The following is a 26,870-nucleotide window of genomic DNA, read 5'->3' as shown; positions in this document are numbered from 1 at the left end:
ATGAACTGAGATCTTTCTGACTGGGAAGTCCTCCCACCCTTAATCACTATAATTCCAACAATGGCTTATTTAAAAACAAACAAACTACAGGAAGATTTTACATTTCACCCACTGATTTTAAAAATAAAAAGCCACAATGCTACTTCTTTAAAACCAAAAGGCATGGCTGTTTTTGTAAAGGCATTTGATGTAATCTTGTATTTGCAATTTTCTATCTGAATAAATTAAAGAGGTATGTGGAGGGCAGAAGCATCGGAGACTGAGCAGGGACGGTGTGGAGCAAGTGTTAGAAAAGAACAAATATATATTACACATAAGGAGATTTACAAAAATGTGTAAGAATTAATCAAATTCTTTGAAGAAAAACCTAATAAAAGCACTCATAAAAAATAAAATCAGATGGCTTATGCACTGGTTTTCTTTAGCAGACATGAAACTGAAGTGCTTTATTAGTAGACAGTCTCTTCAAAATAGCAGGATGGTTTCTGGTTACAAAATAGAGAATACTTATCCTTTGATTTCTAGTACTCTGATCACAAATGACAAACCTGAGACTACAAAGGTAACAGTGGAAAGATACTACAGCCAGGTACATCTGCATTCCAGGTATTGGAGATTTCATTTTGATTTTATCAACAGAAAGATCTTTTTATACCTAAGCTGTATCAGTAAGACTGAAAAGTAAGAATATACAGTGAAGAGGGTAATTTCATTAGAACCAAGTTTAAAAAAATCCTACTTAGAGAAAAGTATATAAAAAGATTGATTAATAAAAGATAAATACTAGGACTTAAAAATAAACAATAATAGTAATATTAGATAATAATTATATGATGCTTACTTTATGGCAGGCATCATTCTAAAGTGCTTTTTAGATATTTTACATATATTATATATATATATAAATAATATATATTTTTACATATTAGCCAAACTATTTTTTCTACCATGGATAAATTGGGAGAATATTTGTCAATCTCATTTAAATCTTAGAGATGTACGACTGTGCATAAACCTTGTGGTATTTCACTGGATTTGGTGATATCACATAGAGATAGCAACCTTACCCTCTTCTGAATAGATTCTTGTATTTTGGATAAAATACAATTTCAATTCAGCATCTGATTCCCGTAGGATTTATTGTTCAGGGGAAAAAATATTAATACAAAAGTAATTTTGCCTCTCCCCCCTACCCCTCCCCCCCCCCAAGTACCCTATGCCTCTTAAGGGAAAGTATTTTAAAGCAACTTGTATAAAATCTGGTATAATAGAAAGTAAAAGTACCTGTGAAGCAGGACAAGAATGTGGTCAAACTCAGAAATGCAAAGTTGCATTTTTAGAGTAATGTCTCCATGTGAAAAAACTATACAAACCCTTTAAGACAGACACTTGAGTAAAGCTGGAGTACAACTGTTAGAAAACTTTTACCTTTGCTAAAACTGAGTCACATAAATCACTTCCTTCACTGAACATTTGGTGGGTCGTAATGCTGTAAAATGGAGGGGTGGATAGTTCCCGTTGATTATTACCAACACATTGGTATTTGGAAACAGTCAATCTCTAAAAAAGGGACACCAAATTTATCTTATCTAGCTACTTAGCCTCCCACTCTATGCATTAGCCATGCAGAAGGAGAATTCATGGAACTCCTGGAGAAATGGATACATGGTAATTAACCATGCCTAGTTTAGTAACAGGCATTAATATGAGCAAGCAAGCTAAACTCTTTCATAATTGAAGAGTATCTCTTAGAAAATGAAAATTTAATTTTCTTCTGCTGCTGCATTCAATTTCTCAGTGGACAGGACCCGAAGGCCACATTTTCTAGTGAATGTGGTTGAATTACAGTATGTGATACTTAATAAACATTCCTTTAGAATTCTTTTAAAATACTCTTAAATAACTTTGCATCCCTACAGAATTAAGGCATTTGGAGATGCTGCAGTCAATTCATAGAATTTAATAAGAGAAGCATTAACTCTCTACTGAATTTCTCATGTTATCAAAAAGAATTGCATATAAAAATGCAAGGGAAAAATACAAAATTAATGATAAAAGGTCACCAGATGAAGGTTTAAATCTGAATTAGTTATTTACATTTAATTATTAATATTTAAAAGTAAATTGTTCTTTTAGAGTTAAGATATATTGTTCATATATTAAATATGTAGATATCAATTATCATGTATGAAAAAAAAAACCCTGGTTATGTATGTTAGATATTCATTGGCTACCTCTCCTTGAGAATAGACTTACAGTGAAATCTTTCTACATAAATGTATTGTCATGGAAAGTTATGCAAGCTAAATATCTTAGCTAAAAAGAAAAAAACACTTGGATTATGATTACCTTAATTTTTATATGTAGACTGAGAAGTATATGGCTATATATTATATATGCCTATATATTATGAACTACAACATTAACATAATGCATCAATATATGCATATTTCTAGCCAAAAATGTCTACAGTTCCAAATAGCTCTCCTTCATTAACATAATGTAGCAAACAACAGCTAAGTTTTTGGAAAAATAAGCATTCATATAAGATGTAATTTTAAATGACACTTCCTAAAATTAGAATAAATATAAATGAGTCAATGAGGTTTTAGTAATTCAATTTTAATACTAATATCTTATTTATCCTTCAATATTCATACTAATTAATCATATTTGTGTAATTTTCTTACATGGAATGAATATTGGAACTCTACTTCCATATACACACACACGCACATGTTTATTGGCTGTTTGCGTGTTTTGTTTTCTAGCCTAGAATTTATACACTATGTTTATAAATTTGTTGTTTGGTTTGCTGGTCTAGCTCCCCTATTAAGTTTTAAGGTATTCAAGGGCAGAAATAATATCTTCGGTTGGGTTTGATTTTGCAAACACACTGTATCGCTAGGATAGGAGAGAGAACTGACTTTACCCTAGAAGAATTTACAGAAGGAAAGCAAGACCTACCAAAAAGGTAATTCTGTTGTGGGGTGGTAATGTAAATGTACTGTCATAACAGGGAGGTGCATAAGTGAGGCAAAGTGAGGGTCACCTGCTCCATCACGTGGTTCATGGAAGGCTTCCTAGAAGAACTGGTGCCAGACCCGTACCCTGAAGGCTAAGTAAATAATATCTGGCAAAGGTATGTGAGGAGGGCATTTTAGGCCAATGCAAAAACATACATAAAGACCCTGAGGCATAAAAGAGCATATGGTGTCTGTGGCATAACTACAAGCACAGGGATGGTACCTACTACAAAAACTGAACGTGGTGAGTGGCCAGAGATAGGGTCGAGGAAGTGGATGGTAGTCAGGACATCAAGGCCCTGCATGGATTTTATTCTTTCAGCCACAGGGAGAATTTTAAGCTTCTTCCTGCTTATTTATGGTTGCATCTTGGCACCTAGCCCATGACTTGCTCGCACTTCTTCCAACAAAGTAGAAGATTACTTTTTCTCCAGCTATTATCCATTTAAATATTAATGAAATACAGAAGACTGTAGATGCAAATGATATTCAGAGACCATCTATTGAAAAATCTTCTAAAATGAAGCTAAGAATATTGACTCATATCTGAAACTAGGTCTTGATAAGTAGTATAGAATGATCAATGAGTCAGCCTGTGTCTCTGGGCAGGACTGAATGAGTATGAAAGAATACTTTTTAAAAGACGGAGGAGAAAGAAGAGGAGGAAGAAGACAGCAACACAAGACAAAATTCAAAAGCAGTGGCAAGAGTTTCTCTGCGTCAGAACCTTCATTGATACCCTCCCTCCATGCTATCAGAGGGAGTCACACAGGAACCTCTCACCTGGGGAGGTACACTTCCACTTTTTGCTTCTTCACAGAGTTTGCCCATTCTTCAATCAGCTGTGCTTTGACCAATGGCTCCAGAGTGGCCAGTGGAACTTCCTGTCTGGACAAGACCAGCATCATACTTATCTCATCCCCCTCATAGGGTATTTCCAGGACTTGGTAGATACCACCAGCTTCATTGGAGCCATCACTAAATTCCCCTGAAAAAGGACAGAAAGGTGATAAAAGGCCCCTTTCAAGGCTTAAATAATAAAATGTTTACATTTGTTATAACTTTCTTCCAAAATAGTGTATAGAATATAAAAAATTCAGGCATCTGAGAAGAAGAGGGTTTATTTTAAAGTAAGCCCTGAAATTCAAGTGAATCCTCAGCCCTACAGAATTTATTTTATTTTAGGATCCCCAGAATTGTTTCACATTTGTCATAGCATGTTCTCTAGACTTACTTTTTATTTTTAAATGAGATATCTCAAATGAATATATTTTAAGGATATCATTAAAAAAATGAAAAGTCATGATTAGAAAAATAAAGCCCTGGATCCAAGTCGGATGTAAATCACATTTACCAATATCCACCTGATTTCTAAGAAGGGAAAAACTGACCACATCATACCTGGTACTCTATTATTACCACAGCTAAAAGTTTTGAGGCCAAGGTAGCACAGCCAAAATGAAATCTACTTCATTTGGCAGTAGTTATCTAGAGCATTTGTGGTGATTAAAATCTCCAAGTTAGATAATTAGGTAAATTAGGTAATTGGCTTTGTGTTCTATGAACTTAGCTAAATTGACCAGGCTTTCATTAAAAAAAAAAAAAAAAAAAAAGTCTTTAAAACAAATGGTCCTGCCACTACTTTAAAATTTCCCCCATTTTCAAAACAAATGTAATGCTTTTGTTCTGAATATTTTCATTTAACTGATCTAGGTCCTTTAGATGTCACATTAAACATTTTGGTTCTCAAATAAATAGGTATTTCCCTTTCTTATTTTGACTGTTAATTTGAGTAACCGTGATTATCATATTTTAATTTTACTGTGTACCTTTAAATAGAATAAAATATTAGTTCTAACATATACATAGCTTGCAATTACATTTCTGCTTATGACAATAAATAATTACAGTTCAGTATGGTATGGAGAAAGGATTAGCACCCTAAACTTCTGAAAAGGCCAATGAAATATCCCTGAAAATAATGCCAAGGATGCTGACTTGTATCACAAATTATATACTCTCAGTAAGTGAAACTATGAATGAATAATTATGCCTGACCATATGTAAACAAGTCTGAAAGCAAAATTTTAAAGGAATGCTTATAATTCAAGAAGTGATGAGGTGTTCAAATCAAGAGCTGGGTGGGACATACGGTTCCCTGAAAACCACCCCAAAGCGAATGACTTTCTGGAGTAACTCAGAACATCCTTACACAAGGTCAGATAGTTTCACATGAATAAAGCCACTCTGTAGGTGTAATCAACTTTATAAATTAAGAAACATATTGGAAAACTATCAAAACATATAACATTCACTGAGGATCTAATTAGAGGCTTTTGAAAATGGGGCCAAGAAAATTGAATTGTAGCCCAAACCAGACTGTTGAGAAATCTGAGTAACGAATATTTCATGTTTTTTCTTAGAAATTTGTTGATATACTGCGAGAAGAGAGAAATAAAAGCCAAAATGTCTTACCATAATAAAATTCTCCTTGTTGATACATCATCGGAATTTGGACTTCACTTTCATCATCTTTAGTGAAGGAAAAAGTTCTGGTATTTTCAGGTCTAAATTGTGACTTCCAATTCCCTTTGAAATAGACAGCATTGATGAGGGCCAGATGAGTGACAGCGTCAAAATCCCTTGGGGATACCAAATCTTTCAACAGACCTATTCAGGAAAAAATGAATGGATGAAAATTCATATTAAATTTGAAGGTGAAAGGAAACCAAAAGATTATCGAACTACCATCCAATAGAGTGCTTGAGATGAACTTTATATCATTATAAAATTTACAATAAAAATTAAAAGTATCTAACTTTCAAAGGAAAAAATGTTACACACACACACACACACACACACACACACACACACACACATATACTTACAGACTAAGGGCATCTAAAATACCCACACCACCTAAAATAACACTAACTAGTAGCATCTTGACATTTGCACAAACTATAGAACCACATACAACAGAATCTCAGGCTTTACTACTTTCTGGTTGCAATGATGCATGTAAAACTCAACACAGAGTAAGCATTCAACAAATATTTCTAAGTTTATTCTTGAACAATGTACATGATTAAAATGTCATCCAGTTCAAACCTTTCCCCCATGTACATTGGATATCTATCAGATATAAGAACTGCTTTTGATTAGGTGAAAACAGATGAGTAAAAGCCAATTTAACTAATGATACCTTATTTTTTAATCACTTATAATGTTCCTTTCTAAATCCATTTTGAAAGACATTGGGACTTTATTAATGGCTGAAATTGTTTAAGAAGAATTTGGAAATAAACAGCTTTCAATAATCCAATCTAATGAAGCTGAATTATTATTCTTAATTTATTCTTTGAATGTTAAAAAATAACCATGTTTCTTTTATCTTACATTTTAATCTCATAGTTAGAAAAGATAGGACCAACATTCACTCTGTATTCTCTCATTTTATTAGTCATAGCACTTCTTTAGGTACTTAAGAAGGTGCCTCAGCATTTTGGGGAATATAGGACAAAGGGTATGGGATGAGGGTCTTTTTTTTTTTTTTTTTTTTTTTTTTAATTAATTTTATTTTTGGCTGTGTTGGGTCTTCGTTTCTGTGCGAGGGCTTTCTCCAGTTGTGGCAAGTGGGGGCCACTCTTCATCGCGGTGCGCGGGCCTCTCACTGTCACGGCCTCTCTTGCCGTGGAGCACAGGCTCCAGATGCGCAAGCTCAGTAGGTGTGGCTCACGGGCCTAGTTGCTCCGCAGCATGTGGGATCTTCCCAGACCAGGGCTCGAACCCGTGTCCCCTGCATTGGCAGGCGGATTCTTAACCACTGCGCCACCAGGGAAGCCGGGGATGAGGGTCTTTTGTTGTTGTTGTTCCAGCATAAAATGTATTAGATTAACATTATTTTGGGAGTTTTGACAACATGAATTAATTAATTTAATGAGCAGCCATAGTAATCTACTTTCAATTTGGTCTCATTTTTTTATGCTAATTTCAATTATTTTGTTGGTAAAATCGGAAAATAAAATGGTAAAATATGAAACATTTGGAGAGCTTAAATACATTTTAAAAATATGATTTAGAATTAAGATTTGAAATAAATGCATCCTTTTCTAATTCCTCTCCATTTATTTGGGCTTAAAATGGGCTGCTCTTTTTTTAAAGGAATCCTGTACAAATTTTTTGATTAGCAATCAAGTTCTGTGGTTTAAAAGCCAACAAATATCTTTGAACTCTCTTACTCTGTTTTAATCATATTGTTAAGAGAGCCAGCAACTGTGATTCTCACTAGTATCTAACTTATTAAATGGTCAGCTCAAGCAAAATTCCATACAGTAGTTAAGACTACTATTCAGATGAAACTCACCAACTGGAGAGCACAGATTTCATATTAATTTATCAGTGCCAATATTCTATACATACCAAAAGAATTAACTTCTTTCTCAAATGTTTATTCATAAACAACGCTTCTAAAATAGGCTGTAATCTATACAAAATAATTAGTAGATACTCAACGAAATGCAATCTAACATTCAAAATGTAAAAGGAACAAGGGGACAAATAACTTCAGAAGTAAAAGAGAGTTAAAACTAAGCTATTAGAGAAAGAAAGGAACCAAATGACTTACTATTTGTATTATTCTCCACCCACTTATTGATATGGTTGGCCACAGCTACATTTTGACCGAAGTCCACATGATTGACTTCTGCGTTAAAGTACTTTTTTATCATTTGCAAAAACTCATCATTGATATGAAATCCATTTTGCACAAAGAGGGAATTGGCAATTTTCATCACATACTGACTCTCTTCAGCAGTCACCATGTGAGAAAGATGCTTCAAGAAAGAAAATTCTTCACCTGCAAAATGACAAAAGATAAGTTTATTAGTGGAACAAACACAGTGAAAGATCCTGGAGAGTGGAGGAGCATGAAAACACAGCAAGGGGGATTAATAGAACAGAGGCCCAAAGGAAAAGCACTGGCTTATTCCCCACACTGACATGCTAAGGAGGTTCCAATATTTGTGTTGTTTCTAGATGTTCAAATTAACTTTTTGCAGTTTAGTATTATCAACTGATATTACTTTCATTTTAATTGACTTTCTTGGTAAAATCTATAAAGTAGAGATACTTGGATTGTTTTCTTTCAAAGTACTTAGGTTACTTTAATTAAATGAGTCTTATTTTATGATGATCAGAAATAATCTGTTTCTGTTATCAAGTTTAATTTTCTAGTTTAAAAATCAAAATATTCCTTTAAATAGACTTTTTTTTAACCTTACAACTAGAAAATCCAATTGAAATTGTTTTGGTTCTCAACTTTTTAATGAGTTAATTCACATGTATATTAGAAACATTAAAATAGAAATTATACATCATTGAAAAGTGATTACAAAATACATTTTGGCTAGAAATTTTCTCCAGTACAAAAATTTTTCATGATAATACAACATTCAAAAAAAAAACTCTTGGGACTTCCCTGGTGGCGCAGTGGTTAAGAATCCGCCTGCCAATGCAGGGGACACAGATTTGACCCCTGGTCCAGGAAGATCCCACATGCTGCAGAGCAACTAAGCCCATGCGCCACAACTACTGAGCCTGCGCTCTAGAGCCTGCGAGCCACAACTACTGAGCCCATGTGCCACACCTACTGAAGCCTGCACGCCTAGAGCCCGTGCTCCACAACAAGAGAAGCCACCACAATGAGAAGCCCGCGCACCACAACGAAGAGTAGCCCCCGCTCGCCACAACTAGAGAAAGCCTAAATGCAGCAACAAAGACCCAACGCAGCCAAAAGTAAATAAATAAAATAAATAAATTTATTAAAAAAAATTCTTGGATGCCATTTAAATAATGAAGGTACTGTTGATTTTAAGTAAAAATTTCTGCTATTCTTAGAGAATAATGGTTTTTTATAGCACTCATCACAGTTATTACTTCTCATTTATTTATGTGATAATTGATTAATATATGCCTCTCCCTCTAAACTGGAAACTCCAACAGAGCAAGAACCATGTCTGCTTTTGTTTATCACAGTGAGGTTTATTTAAACAATGATAATAAAAGATACAATTTCCTTACATTAACTCAGCCAGGGATACAGCTAGGAACTAAGAACTTTCTTGGGTTTCCTAATGGTTCTCTTACCCATATCACCTCAGTGAGACCTCTTTCTTACTCTTTGTAAATACTGCTGCCTCAGGTATAAGGCAACATAACTGAGTTGAATGTTAATGTCAAACCATCTTGAGAAATTAAATCTAAGCACACTTACCATTTTTCAGGCTATCATATCCCATTGAATGACGGATTTCTTTCAGGGTAGACCCTTGGGCCCCAAGTTCCATCATTCCCATTGCAAGGGTGACACTCAGTGGAGAGAAGAGAATATTTTCATCTTCTCCAGTGGCTCGAAGATGGTTATACATATTCACTGACAACTCAGCAATGGTTTCATCAGTGAAAGTGGTCCCTAACGCCAAACTTTGCAGAACCAGCAAAGAGAAGAGTCCAAGGAAAGCCATGTTGGAATAGTTTCAAGCCTGGAGAACAATATTTTACATATTAATTATTAATTACCTCAGAGAAATGGAGTGAAAGGTAAAAAAAATAATAATTTCATGGCAAAGTTGTAAGTAAACCAAAAGTTTTTAAACATATGCAGTGTTACTGTCTCTATAACAAAAAGCCCATTAAAGGATTTGTTGGAAGATCCTATTAAGTCAATTAATAGTCAAATGAGCGAATAACACTGCTAAGTCCTGAGGATACTCCCAAGAACAAGATAGCCCTGGTCTCACCTTCATGGGGCTGAGTATATATAGATATATATTCAACAATGTTTGGTGAGGCTAATTTATCAATTTTCATAGCCTCATCATGCATATTTCAGTCATGACTTTGAAACAATTCACTCTAGCATACACTAAACTACACAGGTACAGGACAATTAAAATGAAAACCAAAAGGTATTCACAGGATTTAAGAAGAATTAGTGAAGTTAGGCATTTGAAAATGCCCCTTTACCCATTTACTACAATTTATAAAATTAATGTACCATGCAACTGGGTTACCAACTAGTGGGGAGAGATCATACACACGCCTGCCAGGATCCCCAGTTTATTCATCCCAGGCTGCAGAACCCACAGGAAGTGGTAACCCAGAGAAAAAGCAGATTCGGCACATCCTTGTGTGGTTTTCCTTATTTATTTGTTCCCTAGCAGGCTGCTGCCCTCAGTGACCATCTCTGCGCAGGGAGACGCCTCCCTCTTACAACAATGTCCTTTCATTCTTAGACTTATGTGACCATTTCAGCTTACACCAATACTCCAGTGATTTTATTTAAATGACTGTTTCTAAATATCAAGCTCATCTGGTACTTGAACCGTTTTCTCTTGGGAAGAGAAAGCAGTGTCAGTGCCCAGATATCTCAGAATAATATTCCTGCCTTTTGGCACACCAGCATTCCACACGCTCTGTCTCCCCACAAACAGTCTGACTGGCACACACTGGGGACAGGATTCCCTCTTTCCTCGTATTCTCACACTTTGTCACTCTAGGCATCTGAAAGGTAAACTGCCAATTCAAACAGTTAAGTAGCTTCCTTGTTCTTGATCTTTAAAAAAAAAAAAAACCATCATTAAAACAACAGGTAAACGGGCATCAGCAGAAAATCTACAAACAACAAATGCTGGAGAGGGTGTGGAGAAAAGGGAACCCTCTTGCACTGTTGGTGGGAATGTAAATTGATACAGCCACTATGGAGAACAGTACGGAGGTTCCTTAAAAAACTAAAAATAGAATTACCATATGACCCAGCAATCCCACTACTGGGCATATACCCAGAGAAAACCATAATTCAGAAAGACACAGGCACCCTAATGTTCATTGCAGCACTATTTACAATAGCCAGGTCATGGAAGCAACCTAAGTGTCCATCGACAGACGAATGGATAAAGAAGATGTGGTACATATATACAATGGACTATTACTCAGCCATAAAAAGGAACGAAATAGGGTCATTTGTAGAGATGTGGATGGATCTAGAGACTGTCTTACAGAGTGAAGTCAGAAAGAGAAAAACAAATATCGTATATTAACGCATATATGTGGAGCCTAGAAAAATGGTACAGATGAACCAGTTTGCAGGGCAGAAATAGAGACACAGATATAGAGAACAAACGTATGGACACCAAGGGAGGAAAGTGGCTGGGGTGGGGGGAGGTGGGATGAATTGGGAGACTGGGATTGACATGTATACACTAATATGTATAAAATGGATAACTAATAAGAACTGCTGTATAAAAAAAAATTCAAAAATTCAAAAAGAACCCAACAACAACAGGTAAAGTGATATTGAGCAAACACATTTGGAAAATTGTATTTTGTTAGTATGAAGCATTAACAGTCCCCACTACTCAGTTAACAGAGTGCACACATGTTTAACCTAAGAGCAGCGTGTTTCCTACAGGTTTTTGAGTCAGAATGTCCCAATCAGGCCTATAATATTTCTGATTCCAATTTCAGAGGAGTTGGCCTGATCACTTTGCAAGTCCTTCACATTTTCGGGTTCAGTTTCAGGTATCAGTTTTTTGTCTGAGAAGTTCCAAGTCCCCCTGTATCCTGCCCCCCACTTTTGTATTAAGGTTTAAATAATTCTTGCTTGTTTAGGAAGGTAAAGCTCAGCCTATATGTAAATATGAACTCTCACAACCCACGCTGTGAGGAGGCCGAGAATGGCTCCTGGTGGGAGGTAAGTACGTGGCTGCAGAACGGAGCCGGCAGTGCAGGCAGCATCGGGACAGAAGCCAGATGCCACAGCACAGCTGCCCTGCTGGTCCGCTGGCTTAGGCCACTGATGGGAGGCTGCTGTGACATTCTCTCTTCCTCTGTCCTCTCCAGGGAAAGTGAAGTGAAGAGATGAGTTTTCTCTCTCTTCCTAGTTTCAGAGGGAAGAAATAGAGCACGTGCTCGTCTAAGTTGAAAGAGAACTTAAAATATATCCAGTATTTAATACTTAAGATGTAATAATAGTGTTTAGGAGACTCTGAAATCCAAGCCCCTGATCTTCATCATGACACTATACTGCTATCTGACGTGCCATCTTCACTCTACCAAGCAAAGACCCATTGCTTTCATTTAATGTTATCTAGTACAAGACCAAGAAATTAAACTCACTGTATGATAGTAGTATCTGTCATTCAATAACACAACTATTGCGAAACCGCTGCATTTAACATGAGGATTACATTTTAAGCTAATAAAAAGACTTCATTCATATAAAACAAAAACCTATTGCCAACCAATAAGCATCTCAGAAAGTAAGGCCAAGTCTATTGTGTTTGTAGGCGTTTTTATTTATGTATGTACCATGAGATAATAATAATAGCTGGCATATGATGTATGACCTGTGACAAGTCATGTGCATTCTTTCAGTCTTGGCGCCATTCATGAAATGAAGATACCAATCCCTACTCTGCACAATTTTTAAAGAAATAAAGGAGATAGTGTGTGTGTCTGAAGCACTCATTTTAAGCTACAGGTTATCCTAATAAAGGACATTATCATTAAAAAATATGTTTCCTAGGTTTGTATACTTGCTAAGTCAAGCAAGAGGCTATAGAGTCAAAATGAGTATTTTATGATTCCTGTTGGCCCATGGAATGTAGCACCATTACCCATTCACTCAGCCAAGACTGATAGAGGTATCATGAAGATCCCAAAATTTATAAGGACAGGCTCTTGTCTTTAGGGAACTTACATCATTGTGCAGCAGGGCATGATCCATTACAGTGGTTCTTATCTTTTTAAGAAAAGAGATACTTTCAAGAATCAGGTGAAGGGTAAATCATCTCCTCAAGAAATGCACACATGTGGAACAGAACATTACATTCACTGGCCAGGATATTTGCTGGCCTCGGGTTAGGAACCCCTGGTCTACAGCAGATGGTCCAATGCAGAAAGAAGAAGTGTTTGATGGACCCACAGCTCTGCAACATTGCCTTACTGGGGGAAAGAGATGTCAAAACCACTCATGTCTCTTCAAGCTTCTAGAGGATTCCTGGAAAGAACACCCGTATGTTTGTGAGACAGGGCTCTTCCCAGGGTAGTGAGTGGACACTGAGTCATACTGGGAAACTCCTTAATAAAGATTTAAAGAACTCTGCTCTGGAAACACACATTTGATCTATGGTTAAGTGATCTTTCCTTCTTTCGAAGGCAAGATTTACCATGTGCAAGGAAAATGACCTCTGCCGGTCTGATCCAGCCTTTTTTTTTTTAAATGTCTGTTCAGGTCCTTTGCCCATTTTTAAATAGAGTTATTATTATTTGCTATTTTTTAAAATTTATTTATTTAATTTTGGCTGCGTTGGGTCTTCGTTTCTGTGCGAGGGTTTTCTCTAGTTGCGGCGAGCGGGGGCCACTCTTCATCGCGGTGCGCGGGCCTCTCACTGTCGCGGCCTCTCTTGTTGCGGAGCACAGGCTCCAGACGCGCAGGCTCAGTAGTTGTGGCTCACGGGCCTAGTCGCTCCGCGGCATGTGGGATCCTCCCAGACCAGGGCTCGAACCCGTGTCCCCTGCATTGGCAGGCAGACTCTCAACCACTGTGCCACCAGGGAAGCCCTGATCCAGCCTTTTTGATCCCACATACACCACCCCTGTCCCTGGCCCCCTTCACCTCTGCTGCCCCAGACTCCTCCTTATGAGTGTTTTTTTTGTTTTGTTTTTTTCAGAGGAGAGGGGAAGATTTTCTTTTCCCCTTCTATCTTCTAAGTACAGGTATCCTCCATGGATCTATTCCTGGCGCTCTCCTCTGTAATGTTCTTCTTGCTCCTGCTGGTGAACTTCTCTCAAAACAAAAAGGTACTTCAACTATTATCCCTATTCATACTATTCCCAAATAAGTAAAATTCTAGCTCCGGCTTTATTTTTATCTTCATTTCCGATGTGCATTGCAAATTGATCTTGCGATATCTAGTCTTTTACTCTTGCCAGCACTTTAAATTCAAGGTGGCTCAAATAAGAATCTTTGTCTTATCAATCACACCCACTCTTTTTTATTTCCTTAAAACATCAAAGTCTTTGACTCTTCCCCATCTCTTTTTCCCTTATGTTCAATGAATGTCAACCCTTATTCCATACTGCATCCCTGACACTTCTCCTAGCCATCGTCCATGGCCATTGCATTCCCAAGGACTCCATCAATGACTCTCAGCCATTCTCTGAAATCCAACATTTGCATATCCTCCAGATGAACTGTCTTGATGTGCTGTTATGGACAGATATTCTTATATTTACAAAACCTTAGGCTTGCCCTTATGCCTGGAGACTAAAGTCCCAAATCTTGAACATAACCCACTGCACTGTGTTCCAGCATTTCTTTCTACCCACTACTCTCCTTCCTGGATCCTGCAGTTCTAGCCAGAATCCCTTTTGCAATACATATCCCAGAATTTCCCTCTCCTGTTGCTGGCTTGTGGAGTTTTTCTTCTGGAACTGCTTCAACCTCGTTCCATATGTTCAAATCCTAACCACTCCTCAAGGATCTGCTCCACTTCCTTTTCTTTTATGAATACCCTCCTAGTTCTTCAGTTAAAACAACTATTTCCCCCTTTTTTGAAATCTTGGCATATTTTATCTCTACCTTTCCAATAGCATGTACTACTGTTTCCTTCTATTACAGATAATTCTGTACATGTGTCATCTCGTCTCCTAAGCTTTTTGAAGGCACAAATGGAAGTGCATTCATCTTTTTTTCTTTTTAATTTATTTATTTTATTTATTTATTTTGGGCTGCATTGGGTCTTTGTTGCTGTGCACGGGCTTTCTCTAGCTGTGGTGAGCAGGGGCTACTCTTCATTGCAGTGTGCGGGCTTCTCATTGTGGTGGCTTCTCTTGTTTCGGAGCACAGGCTCTAGGAGTGCAGGCTCAGTAGTTGTGGCATGTGGGCTCAGTAGCTGTGGCTCGTGGGCTCTAGAGCACAGGCTCAGTAGTTGTGGTGCACAGGCTTAGTTGCTCCACTGCATATGGGATCTTCCCGGACCAGGGCTCAAACCCGTGTCCCTGCATTGGCAGGCGGATTCTTAACCACTGCACCACCAGGGAAGCCCCTGCATTCATCTTTTATATCTTAGGATACGTCATGCATTACACATACTAGGTGCCCAATAAATATTTGTTGAATGAATACAGCATGAGATATAAAGGCCCACACAACTGCATTAGAAGGAACTGCAAGAGGGGCTGCTGCTTCTAAATTCTCCAGGCTAATTTAATTTGAGCCCACAGGTAGTAGCTCATTTCCATTTTTTATTCCCTTGATAAAGTGTTTCCTTATTGAGTATGAGACTGTCTTTCCAGCCTGACAAAGTGGCACTGTCACCAATGTTGGCATAATGCAATGGCTGGGCATGGGATGCATTAACAAACAAGTATACCACCTTGAAAAATTGCAAAAGGTGATACCCAAATGTTACTGTATTAACATTCATCTACAAAATGCCAGGGCCCCACCATTAATCATAATAATCAACGCATTCTAAAATACGTTACTCTCACATGGAGCATTACTTTGTAGATTCATTACTTTCAAGCTACTGAATAAAATGCCTTTACATAAAAGCAAGTGACTGCAGTACCAGACTAGTAGTAGACTGTGCTGTTGTGCTAGAAAAGGCAAAGGCAGCTGAGCTGTGAATAAACCACATTCATTCTTGCAATTCTCCTCCCATTGCCAGTAGTAAGGTAGGTTATGGGCACGTGTATGTGAGTATCCTGCTTCAGAAAACACTTCATTGAAACAGGTCAGAGAACTAAATCTTCTGGTAATCGAGGTATGAGGAATCACAGAACTAAAGCTAGAACAATAAAAAAAGATAGTTTTTTTTAACTTCCTTAGTAGTTAGTCTGATTTATAGAGAGGCTGATTATTCATATATGAAACATTTCTTTTTAGATAACCCAATTATTTGAAATTTTTAAAGAACGGTTTCATAATTTTGAGTTGAGAAAACAAGGGAGGTGCTCTTTAGAAGGTGAGACGAATATCTGAAGAAGGTCCTTTCTTCAGCAAGAAAGAGCCATGGGAAATAACTAAGGAGAAATGCCTAATGAAAAGGACACTGTCTTGAAGCCCTCTGGCCTATTAATTCTCAGATTTTTGCATGTAAAGGACTAGTAATTTTTTAACTGAGTGAACCGATATAGGCTTGCTAAATTTTTATTTTACCAAGTAAATATATTGGGATGGGGGCAAAAAAAATTAACAAGAATAATGACTCTTACAATCACATGAAAGAATGAACACATCGATCACATGAAAGATTGAACACATCAATCACATAAAAGAGTGAACGTTTCAACATGAAAATAAGACCGTCATTTAAAGTGGATATATTTGTATTCATGAAGGTTTTTTGTTTTTGTTTTTTCCCTCATGGGTAGGCACTGAGTGTTTGGAAATCACTACTCTAATTTTGGTTAGTAGTAGCTCACTTGATGAAATTTGGAACAAGTTGAAGTTTCCAGGTCTGTGTTTCCTGATTTATTAAGAGAAAGTGTTAACCTAGATCAGCAGCAATGAAGCTGGGAAATTTTTCAAAGAACTTGTCACATACAAAAAAAAAATTGTTACCTTGTGAAACAATATGTATTTAAGCAACCTATAATTTAGCAAATTTCCTCAACTGTAACATGCACGGTGTTCCTCTCCACCCCCAATTTTGCCTTTTCTGAAATTGGAGTAAGTCTTATAATCAATGTCCAGCTGGCTCTCAGACAGAGAGGCAAATTGTGAGACTGTTCCCATTGCCTGTATAAGTGTCATAGCCTGGAAAAGTGTGAACTTTAGGCTATTTGTCTATCCTTATTCTCTCAGCTGACTTATTTCCACTGATGCTGGCTCCCATAATTAAGTTTTTTGCTTCAACTTGGACCTAGAATTATCAGGACCATACTATGATGGCAGTACTTAAAAGAAAGAGGACCACGTACAGGGACAAGAACAGAAAGGAGAATGTAACCTACTGTAAGTGATGTGAGCATTCATCACTAGAGAAATGAACCAACTGATTTTCTTGTAAAACAAAAACCAGATTTTTTCTAAAGCACCCAAGAACAGAAGACACATGTAAGAGTTAATTTGCATTAGTAGATAAATCTTTTGTCCTTGGGATATATACAAAGAACTGTCTGTTGGATCCCAAGCAGTACAATTAAAGGCAGAAGAATTTGCCAGATTTCTCAGGATAAATCATAGTGTTTTCAAAGCAAGAAAAGGTGAATTACCTATGCATGCTTTGTGAAGGACTATTGTTCAGGTGCTAAGCTGTCAAAAGCTTGCTGTTAACTTTCAAAATTAGCTGTATACGTACATGGGGATGGATTAATCAAAGAATCAAATGGAAGTGTAGAGAACACATCACTATTCTTTGAAATGCCTTAAGATTACATTTTCAATCACAACAGCACTAAAAAGTTTTGATCAGAAAATACATTATGAAAAGTATAATGTCATATGCATGATAAATGATGGCCCAATGTAATTCAGAAGAATGATAAGAAGACTTAGATTTAAACCCTGATTATTAAGGGAATAATATGCTATGGTATGAATAAATATATTCCATTGTGCTATTTTTAAAAAGAAGTGTACATTTTTTTCCTTTTAAAATGTTCTTTGTCCTAAAAAAGGTGTTATTAAATTGAGATGTGTCTGAAAGCCAAGAGGTCAGAAACAAGGAAATAAGAGAAACAAAGAGGTTTAATTCTGTAATTGCAACATCTATGAAATTTTGATGTAAATGATTTAATCTTCTCATCTTTTTCTTTCTTTTGCTTCTCCCTTCAGCTATTCAGCCCACTGTGACCCTTTTCAATAGTCTCTTAACTTAGAGTTTTCAATAAGATACATCTTTATGTTCTTTTTCCTGTTCTATTGAATCAAGCAAAAAAGAAAGCTCATCAAGTATATCTCAAACAAGGAGAAAATGGCCAGGCAAATCCGAGGAGCAGAACTAGGGAGAGAGTAAGCTATAAAGATTTCTACCCTAAAACAATTATAAAAGGCTTGGAAATGGACCAAGATGATTACTGGGCATCTTCAATGAAAAACTATACATTACCTAGAAATACCCTTCCAAGTTATCTGACTATGGGTTTGGGCCCTTCATAGTCTTTGAACAATTTTACAATTCTCTAAATCGCAGAGAATTGATAGTGACGCAAATGTCTATAAAAATGCACAGTGTACCTGGATGGTGGGATGCAACTGATTATTGTCCTGTGGATGTTGACCAGTTTTGCACCTATTAAGCAAACATATTTCAGTATTCCTGACAGACTTACGTATTCATCTGCTTTCTGGAGTCTCTCGTGCATTGTTTGTAACATCTTACTGGATCTCTCACTAATTAATGAGCTAAATAAAATCTTTGACATCTGTTCATTTTATATTTGTATTAAAATCAAGCCTATAACCTTTTAAAAAATAATTTTCCTTTAATATTTTAAATCAAAGTTAGAAAATTTTCTTTTAAAAAAATGTTTATTTTCATGGGATACCCCAATAATCAGAATAGGAAAGAAATGCAATATTAGCCTTTTCTTAATCACTGAATATTCCTTAATTATTGGTTGAATTAGTATTGTACCAGTGGTATCCCAAAGTGATTTGGTAGAATTCTGTGGCTTGGAATTACTTATCATATAGCAGCCAGCAGCGAGCTGGCTCTGCTATAGGTTTAAAGCTCTTGAGTATTTTGCATGCATCCAAGAGGTAGATTAGGGCTGGAAGAGTCTATGACGGGCTGCTCATTTAGGGACTAACTAGTCCTAGAAATGTGCAGAAATAACCAAAGAAAGCTATGGTGCCAAAACTTCGCAGAATTTATAAAGTGCTTTGGTATATATTAATATAATTAATATATAGTCCTCAGGCTAATTGGAATGAAAATGAACAGTAACTGAGAAGATTGCCTTTCTTTGGCAGCACCGAAGGCTTCCAAGGAGTTTTTGAGCTTTCCCAGTAACCTCCCTGGGCCACATCATCTACCTGGTAGGAGATAGGGGCTATAAACCTTCAAGAATATTTCACAACAAAAATAGCCCTTGGGAAATTGTTTTGACTCAATAAATAAATGCTGGATAAATAAATCTCTGGTCAAAACTTTTCCTACCTTAGGCCATAAGAAATTTCTAAAATTAAAATCCAAAATACTTGATTACTCTGTATCCTTCGGAAAGTTAGAAAAATGTGGTCCAACAGAACTCTCTGCGATGATAAAAATATTACGTATGTGTTCTTGTCCATAAGGTAGCCATTTGACACTAGTAATTATTGGGTTTTGTAATGTGACTAATGCAACTGAGGAACAAGAATTTTACTTTTATTAAATTTTAATTAATTTAAACAGCCACATGTGGCTAGTGGTTACCATATTTGAAAGTACAGAGCTAGAAGCAGGCTAAATAGATTTAGTCTTCAATAACATTGATTCCTGACCATAATACAAGTGTTTGAATCAAAAACAGAAAATTAGTAGCGTGAACCTCACAAAACGCGTCTCTTTTTAAAAACATACTCTCTTTCTTTAAGAGACCTCAACTGATAAGGAGGCTCCTTTTGGAATTCCAAAGGCATTTGGTTACTGCTGGTGACTACTGAGGAAAACAAAGTCAATGCCAGCAAGAACCAGTGAGCTGGCAGGTCCTTAGCCCGCCTGGAACTATGATTTGGGCTCTCCGTTAAATGGTAATGAATGATTCTGCTTGGCACAACTGGGGGAGACTTCGTACTGGCCAGTGAATGACTTCCTTTGGAATATACTGCGGGGAAAGCTAAACAAGTGACACACAAGCCCTTAGGCAAAATTCAGTGGTTTCAGAGAGACAGGTTAAAAAGTCATCATCTATCAAGGTCATGCATGGCCCAAGGCCATTTTGGAACTAAGCCATACATTAATGGTTTTAGCTTACCCATTAATGTTTTAAGAAATGCCTCTGCTTGCTCTCTTCCCTGGCCTGAAGGTTTAGCTGTTTACAAGATTGTATGTTTCTGCTGGAAACACCTTGTCCAGCCCCTCATTTTATAAATGAGGAAGGGAAGTCATTTATACGGAACATCTTCTTGTACACAAAGGATATTTAATGAGCTACTACGGATGTTTAAAATAAAGCCAAAAACTTCAAATGTGAATACAGAATTTCATTCACTCGTACAATAAATATTTGTCCTTGACAACTAGTTACTAGGGATGTAGAGGAGAACAGGGTGACATAAGAGATGCCTTTGGGGTGTTTTCCTTCATGTGTTAGGCCTACATTGTTCAAAGAGATTCAGCTTTTTATTCAGAGCTTCAAAAATATTCGATTTTCTAATTTTTCAATATTAAAATGTTGCTTGTGTAATAAAGTTTTTAAAAGTTGGATGTGTCCCTAAAAATCTAAAAATACCCAGATGTAAGGTTGCTTCTCAATTATTTTGCCAGTGGAGGGAGTAGTAGCCTGACTCATCTTGCAGTCATGCACTAAGACTTGAGTACACCCTGAAAGGCTGAGAAATGAGGTAAAATATCCAGAGAGGTTATTTGGTGCACCAACCTAAAGAAAAAATTCTCACAGAAAGACTTTCAGAGCACTCAAAGCCAGTTTTAAACTTGTCTTGATAATTACAGTCAGAAGTGTAAATACACTATTGTAATGTGATGATATCCTAACAGAGGACAGTAGTGGTTAGGGCTCCTGGCCAGACACACCAAAGTATCCCAGATACTAGGTATTTATATTTGTATTTTTATTAAATTATATTTGGGTTATAATTATAGTGTTTCTGTTTCTCCTTCCTCCTTTCCTCCCTTCCTCCCTTCCTTTCTTCCTTCCTTCCTTCCTCCCTCCCTTCCTCCCTTCCTTTCTTCCTTCCTTCCTTCCTCCCTCCCTTCCTCCCTTCCTCCTTCCCTCCCTCCCTCCCTCTCTCTTTCTTTTCCTTCTTTCTTTCCTTTTCAGATTCTCTGTCTCTCCCCACTATAATGCAGCCCTCACGGCTGTTGTTATTTTGCTCCTTTAGCTTTACCCTCTTGCCTTATTTTATAAGATTGTGTGTGAGGGTGTGGGGACATCTAAACTCTCCTGAGGCGAAATGCATAGGGTCACTTTGCCTCAGTGTCTGTTAAGGCCACACAAATATACTTCCTTGTCTTGGCTAATAACTATAACATTACCAAGATCTGCTTGCTCTTTTAGTAAGACGGTTTAGGCTCATGGGATTCTGACACCAAGGTGAATAAGGAAGGATATTAGTATTATATCGAATCCTGTGAAATTGCCATTTTTGTAAGTCAAAGTGGTCAGATAGCAGCAACTTCACATGCTTCAGCCTACTCCTTACTGAGCATCTATTGTGTGCCAGGCTGAAGATTAGAACATTCATAGGCTGCTTTGTTACTTAATATTTCATACAGTTGCTTCACTGTTTTGAGAGGTCACAATATCTCATATTTTAAAAATGCATCCTACTTAAGAAATCTGGAAAAAAATATTATGATTTTGTCTTAGAATTCTTTTCTCTTCACCTTGTGCTAGAAATGCTAGAAACTGACAGAAGGAACTCTCCAACTGATACAAAACACCAACCTTAATTAAGTGTCTCTTTCTTTAAAAGAAAAAATACAAAATCCTAATGGCTCATACTTTCTGTACCCTGTGGAAATTAAGTTACATACATTCCTTTTTAAATGGTCTCTTGCTGGACTACAGACTGTGGGGAAAGTGAAAGCGAGAAAGAACATGTCAAAAAATAATTTCACTACTTTGTTTTTTAATACTCTTATAAACTTAAAATACAAAATTTTCCTGATATTGACTAACATTGTCTTAATGCTGCTTGAAAATATCCACCTGTTAACTCTATTTATAAACCTGCCACACTGTAATAGGGGATTTCTAACAGTACTTTGGTTTCCTCTTCCTGTTCATCACTGTGAATGACTGAAAAAGCAACTTGTAATTTTTATTGCTGATTGTGGGCAAACAAGTAAAACATAAGTATGTAGATATAAAGGGCTCTATGAAAGTATTCTGGTACACTTCCCTGTGATTTTCAGAAAAACATTTACAATATAGTAACAGCTTTAGGAAGTGTGTAGAAAGATGAATCAAGGAAATCAGCCAATGTAAATGTTGTATAGACAAAAAAATAAAATAAAAATAAAAATAAAGGGAGCTAGTGTACTTCTTTTCCACAAGGCAGAGTTAAACTACTGCAAATGGTAATCAACCTCTCTTATTTTCAGAGCTCTGTAGAGATATAGGTTTAATTCGTTTCTTCTGAATGTCTTCCAAGTTTAATAGTCCTCACTGATAGGAAATGGTCCCCATCAAGCTCCTTGCATAGCAGCTTAAGGCTTTTCCCATTATTGGACAGGTAAGATGGGAAGGATTTCTCATGGGTCTTATATCGTGAGCACCAGCGCTCACTGCCCTGACCTGTTAGGGTGCAGCTCTCTTCCTCTGAGTTAACTACTGAAGGATCCAGAAGAGTCTGGTGAAATGCAGGCAAGGATACTGGCTTTTCGCTTTGTTAACTTGTGGGCTGCCTCTTACATGTCTTAAGCATTGTCGAAAGTTAAAGCTAGTTGTGTCAGAGAAATTTCAGAGTGTATTTTGATGACTCCAAGATATGTGTCAGAGTCTATCTTGCAGATGAGACTTGTCTATAAGTAAATTGGAATAAAATGAAATCGCTCTCTCAACGTAGCTTTTTTAAAAAATTCAGATAATTGGCCTTGCAAAGAATGACTGAATGATGGGCATCCTGAGCCTCGTAGATTTTACACTGTAACAGAGCTTTAGAACTATAATTTTAAATATACAGTTTTATAGTCCCAGTGAGAAAAACAATGAGAGGCAAAGCTCAACTTGAGACAAGTGCATGGGAGGCCACCCAAATAGAATGGGATATGTTGCCTGCTTTCTCACTTCTAGGATTGCTTGAGAGTCTACATATGACTGGTTGGGAGCTTGAAGACTAGGTTCAAGCTAATAAAGTTCAAGAATATGATCGGAATTTTTTTTTAATTTATTTTTTATTTATTTATGGCTGTGTTGGGTCTTCGTTTCTGTGCAAGCGCTTTCTCTAGTTGTGGCAAGCGGGGGCCACTCTTCATCGCGGTGCTCGGGCCTCTCACTGTCGCGGCCTCTCTTGTTGCGGAGCACAGGCTCCAGACGCGCAGGCTCAGTAGTTGTGGCTCACGGGCCCAGTTGCTCCGCGGCATGCGGGATCTTCCCAGACCAGGGCTCGAACCCGTGTCCCCTGCATTGGCAGGCAGGTTCTCAACCACTGCGCCACCAGGGAAGCCCATGATCGGAATATTTAAGTTTCCAAGTGAAAAGGAAAATTATTCCCATAAAATATATCCTTTGACCTCAATTTTCTCCCCAGGGACCAATTAATTCATGGAATTCTAGAGCTGAAATAATAACATCATGGACCAGGCATCTGGACATAATACAAATTATTGCTAATCCTCATAACAAGCTGGAAGGTAGGTGGAGGTAACCCGGTTTTGTAGATTAAGAAACTGAAACCTAGTAAGTTTAAGATATTTTTACCATGTTCATAAGTTTACTAAGGAATAGAAAAGGGATCTGAACTTTTGCCTGAAGGCTTCAAATCCCTTGCTAATTTTACTGTGTCATGCTGCCCGTGTTGGGCAGGAATTCCCTCTACAAGACTGACTCTGCTTGAATTCTGTGTGCCAAATAATGCTACAACAGGCTTTAAACATAACTTATGTTAATTGGGATCTTAACCTGTTATATAATACATTACAATACTTAAATTTTTTAAGCTAAAAAAAATTAAATAGGTAAAACATTCACAGAGGACAAACTCAAAAGGTATGAAGAGCCATATAGTGAAGATTCTCTTTCCCACACTCTATTGTCCCTTAGTCAGCCAATTTCTCCTGGTGGAACCAACCAATGTTATCTTCCAGAAATATCTTATGTATATTCAGTATGTATATTTCCCATTTTCCTACGGAAATAATAACATAATATACACACGCTGGTTTGCAACTTCATTTTTTCATTTAGCAACATATCTTGGAAAATATTTCCCATCATTACATAAAGAACTTCCTAATTTTTTCTTTTACCAGCTTCAAAGCATTTCACTGCATGGGCATGTTATAATTTACTTAATTAGTCTCCTACCAATGGGAATTTAGATTATTGCAATCTTTTGCTCTTACAAATAATGAGGCAATGAGTAATTTCAGAAATACATCATTTCACAGGTGTGCAATTATCTCTGCAGGATAAATTCCTAGAAGTTAAGTTGCTAGGTCACAAGACACATGTACTCATAATTTTGATAAATGTTGCTAAACTACCCTTCTTAGAGATAATATCATTAAAAATCCTAGGAATATGCTCATAAAGAAACAAGGAAGGTATACACTAAAGAAAAACTGAAACGTCGCTGAGAAATAGACAAAAAAAGAATAGAATATTTAATCTGCTACATGGTATTCTTCCTAAAATAAGGACAGATGAACATGTTAAACAACACCGTGGGGGTGTAATTGACAAGATCCTGATGGCGGGGAAACTCCACAGGACAACTGATTCAGTTTCAACAAATAAAATGTAGAAATAAAGGGCAGTGGGAGGCAGGGAGGCAGATGGCTTTAAAAAGATTTAGACAACTAGAGAAAGCCCACACGCAGCAACGAAGACCCAACACAGCCAAAAATAAAATAAATAAAATAAATTCTTAAAAAATAAATAAAAAATAAGGTTTATGTAGAAAAAATTAGAAAGCAGGAACAGCAAGAAAAACTCTGAGGAAAAAAGAACAGTGATAAGATACTAAAATGTAATAAAAAGCTATAATAATTAGAATAGGGATGGTGAGAAATATAATTTGGTATATGATAGAACTTAGCATGTCAAATCAGTGGGGTAAGAGAGATTATTCAGTAAGTGATAACTGGTGTTAGGAGAACAGAATATCCAGGTATTAAAAAATAAAGAAGATGAATATTCTAATTTATTATTTTGAATCAAGATAAGTTCCAGATGGACCAAACTTTAAAAGTGAAAACTGAAACTTGAAAATTCCAGGGAGAAAACATTGGAATTTTAAAACATACATTCATAAGTAGATATATATATATGCATATATATGGTTCATATATACATATGTATACATTATATATGTATAGGTTGCATATATTTATATTGTACTATTATTTGTATACTTTATACATATATATAAATATATATATATTATACACACATGTATTATACACACAGTGTTGAAATGGAGAAGGCCTAAGTGTGACAAAGACCTAGGAGCCATTAAAGAAAAGATTAATAAATTTTACTAAATAAAGATAAAAATCTGCACAGCAAAAGCCATATGAGAAAAGTCAAAAGACAAGTGACCAACTGAAAAGTCTTAACTTACAGACTAAGGCATTGGTCCCCAACCCCCGTCCACGGTCTGTTAGGAACCAGGCCGCACAGCAGGAGGTGAGCGGCGGGTGAGCGAGCGAAGCTTCATCTGCCCTCCCCATCGCTCCCCATCGCTCACATTACCGCCTCAACCATACCCCACAATGTCCGTGGAAAAATCGTCTTCCACGAAATCAGTCCCTGGTGCCCAAAAGGTTGGGCACCGCTGGACTAAGGGATAAGTTCTGTGTTCTATACAAGACCTCTATAAATCAATAAACTCAACAAAAATCCTATAGAAAAATAGGCAAAGGATATGAATAGCCATTTTACCAAAAGAATGTTAAACAGCTCTTAAACACATAAAAATATGGTCAAACTTACTTATCAGATTGATAAAAGTAATATTAAGGCCTAAACTATGCAGATATAACAATAAGGCCTTAAAGTCTTAGAACCACTTACTACAGGCACATTTCTTATGAAGATCAGGGTATTAATGTAGTGCCCAGTGTTAGATATTCATGATGATGACCCTGAACCATCTCAAAAATATTAACTTATTCTGTTTGGTAGATTCTGGAGGGATACAAATAACATACAGTTAGGTAAACTACCATAAGGCATCTGAAACAAAATACTGGGATGTTTACTAGGGTACATTTCAATTGTCTTTTTCTAGACACACAGGAAAACAAATTCTTCCTTGGACACAGCTAACTATGATATTACTGTAGGTTAAAAGACAAATAATAGGGAGTTCCTTGGCGGCCTAGCAGTTAGGATTCTGGGCTTTCACTGCTGTGGCCCGGGTTCAATCCCTGGTGGGGGAACTGAGATCCCACAAGCCATGAGAAGAAGCCAAAAAAAAAAAAAGACAAATAATAAATCATCATTGGTGTGCTTTTGTTTTTAACCCACAAGTCAGATTTTCCAGGCTTCAATCAATATGAATTGAGTAATATCTAACTTACCTTATGATTATTTACAAAGGAATAGTTTTGTGGGTTTATGACCTTATTGTAGAACATGGCCACATGTCATATATCAAAATTACTTGCCTTAGCATAATTATGTCAGTGGAGTGAAATTATGTTCACGTTTGAATCTGCAAGGCTTAATCATGGCAGCAGTCAGCACCATCTGTTGATGGCTTTCCTTAGTGTCTGTGGCAGGAAGGCTCTCGGAGGTCAATATTCTTTTTGGTGGTGGCTCTCTTTGCTATTCTGTACTTTTTAGCCATGTAAATGGATGGCATTTTAAAATTCTTTGTGTTTTTTGCAATAAAGCTACTAGGCAACAAAAGGTGCCCTCAGGGGGGTGAGTTATTTTAAGATTGAGACTCTAGTATGATTGGATAGTGTGTGTGTAGCCTCTAAGGATAATTAA

The 26,870-nt window shown here is 36.8% G+C and overlaps 1 protein-coding gene across 1 annotated transcript in view; it reads right to left on the bottom strand.

The window, feature by feature from the left end:
* Positions 1-26,870, bottom strand: part of SERPINI1 (serpin family I member 1) — a 67,118-nt gene that overhangs the window by 17,482 nt on the left and 22,766 nt on the right. Inside the window, exons 2-5 of the mRNA XM_059921984.1 lie at positions 9,301-9,568; positions 7,654-7,884; positions 5,502-5,696; positions 3,810-4,014 (exon numbers count right to left, since the gene is read on the bottom strand). Coding sequence (XP_059777967.1) covers positions 3,810-4,014; positions 5,502-5,696; positions 7,654-7,884; positions 9,301-9,550 — 881 coding nt within the window. The 5' untranslated portion in view covers positions 9,551-9,568. The remainder of the gene's footprint in view (positions 1-3,809; positions 4,015-5,501; positions 5,697-7,653; positions 7,885-9,300; positions 9,569-26,870) is intronic.

This window comes from Balaenoptera ricei, chromosome 4 (genome assembly GCF_028023285.1).
Source record: "Balaenoptera ricei isolate mBalRic1 chromosome 4, mBalRic1.hap2, whole genome shotgun sequence".
Taxonomy (NCBI): Eukaryota; Metazoa; Chordata; class Mammalia; order Artiodactyla; family Balaenopteridae; genus Balaenoptera; species Balaenoptera ricei.
This window is presented reverse-complemented; position numbering and strand designations above follow the sequence as displayed.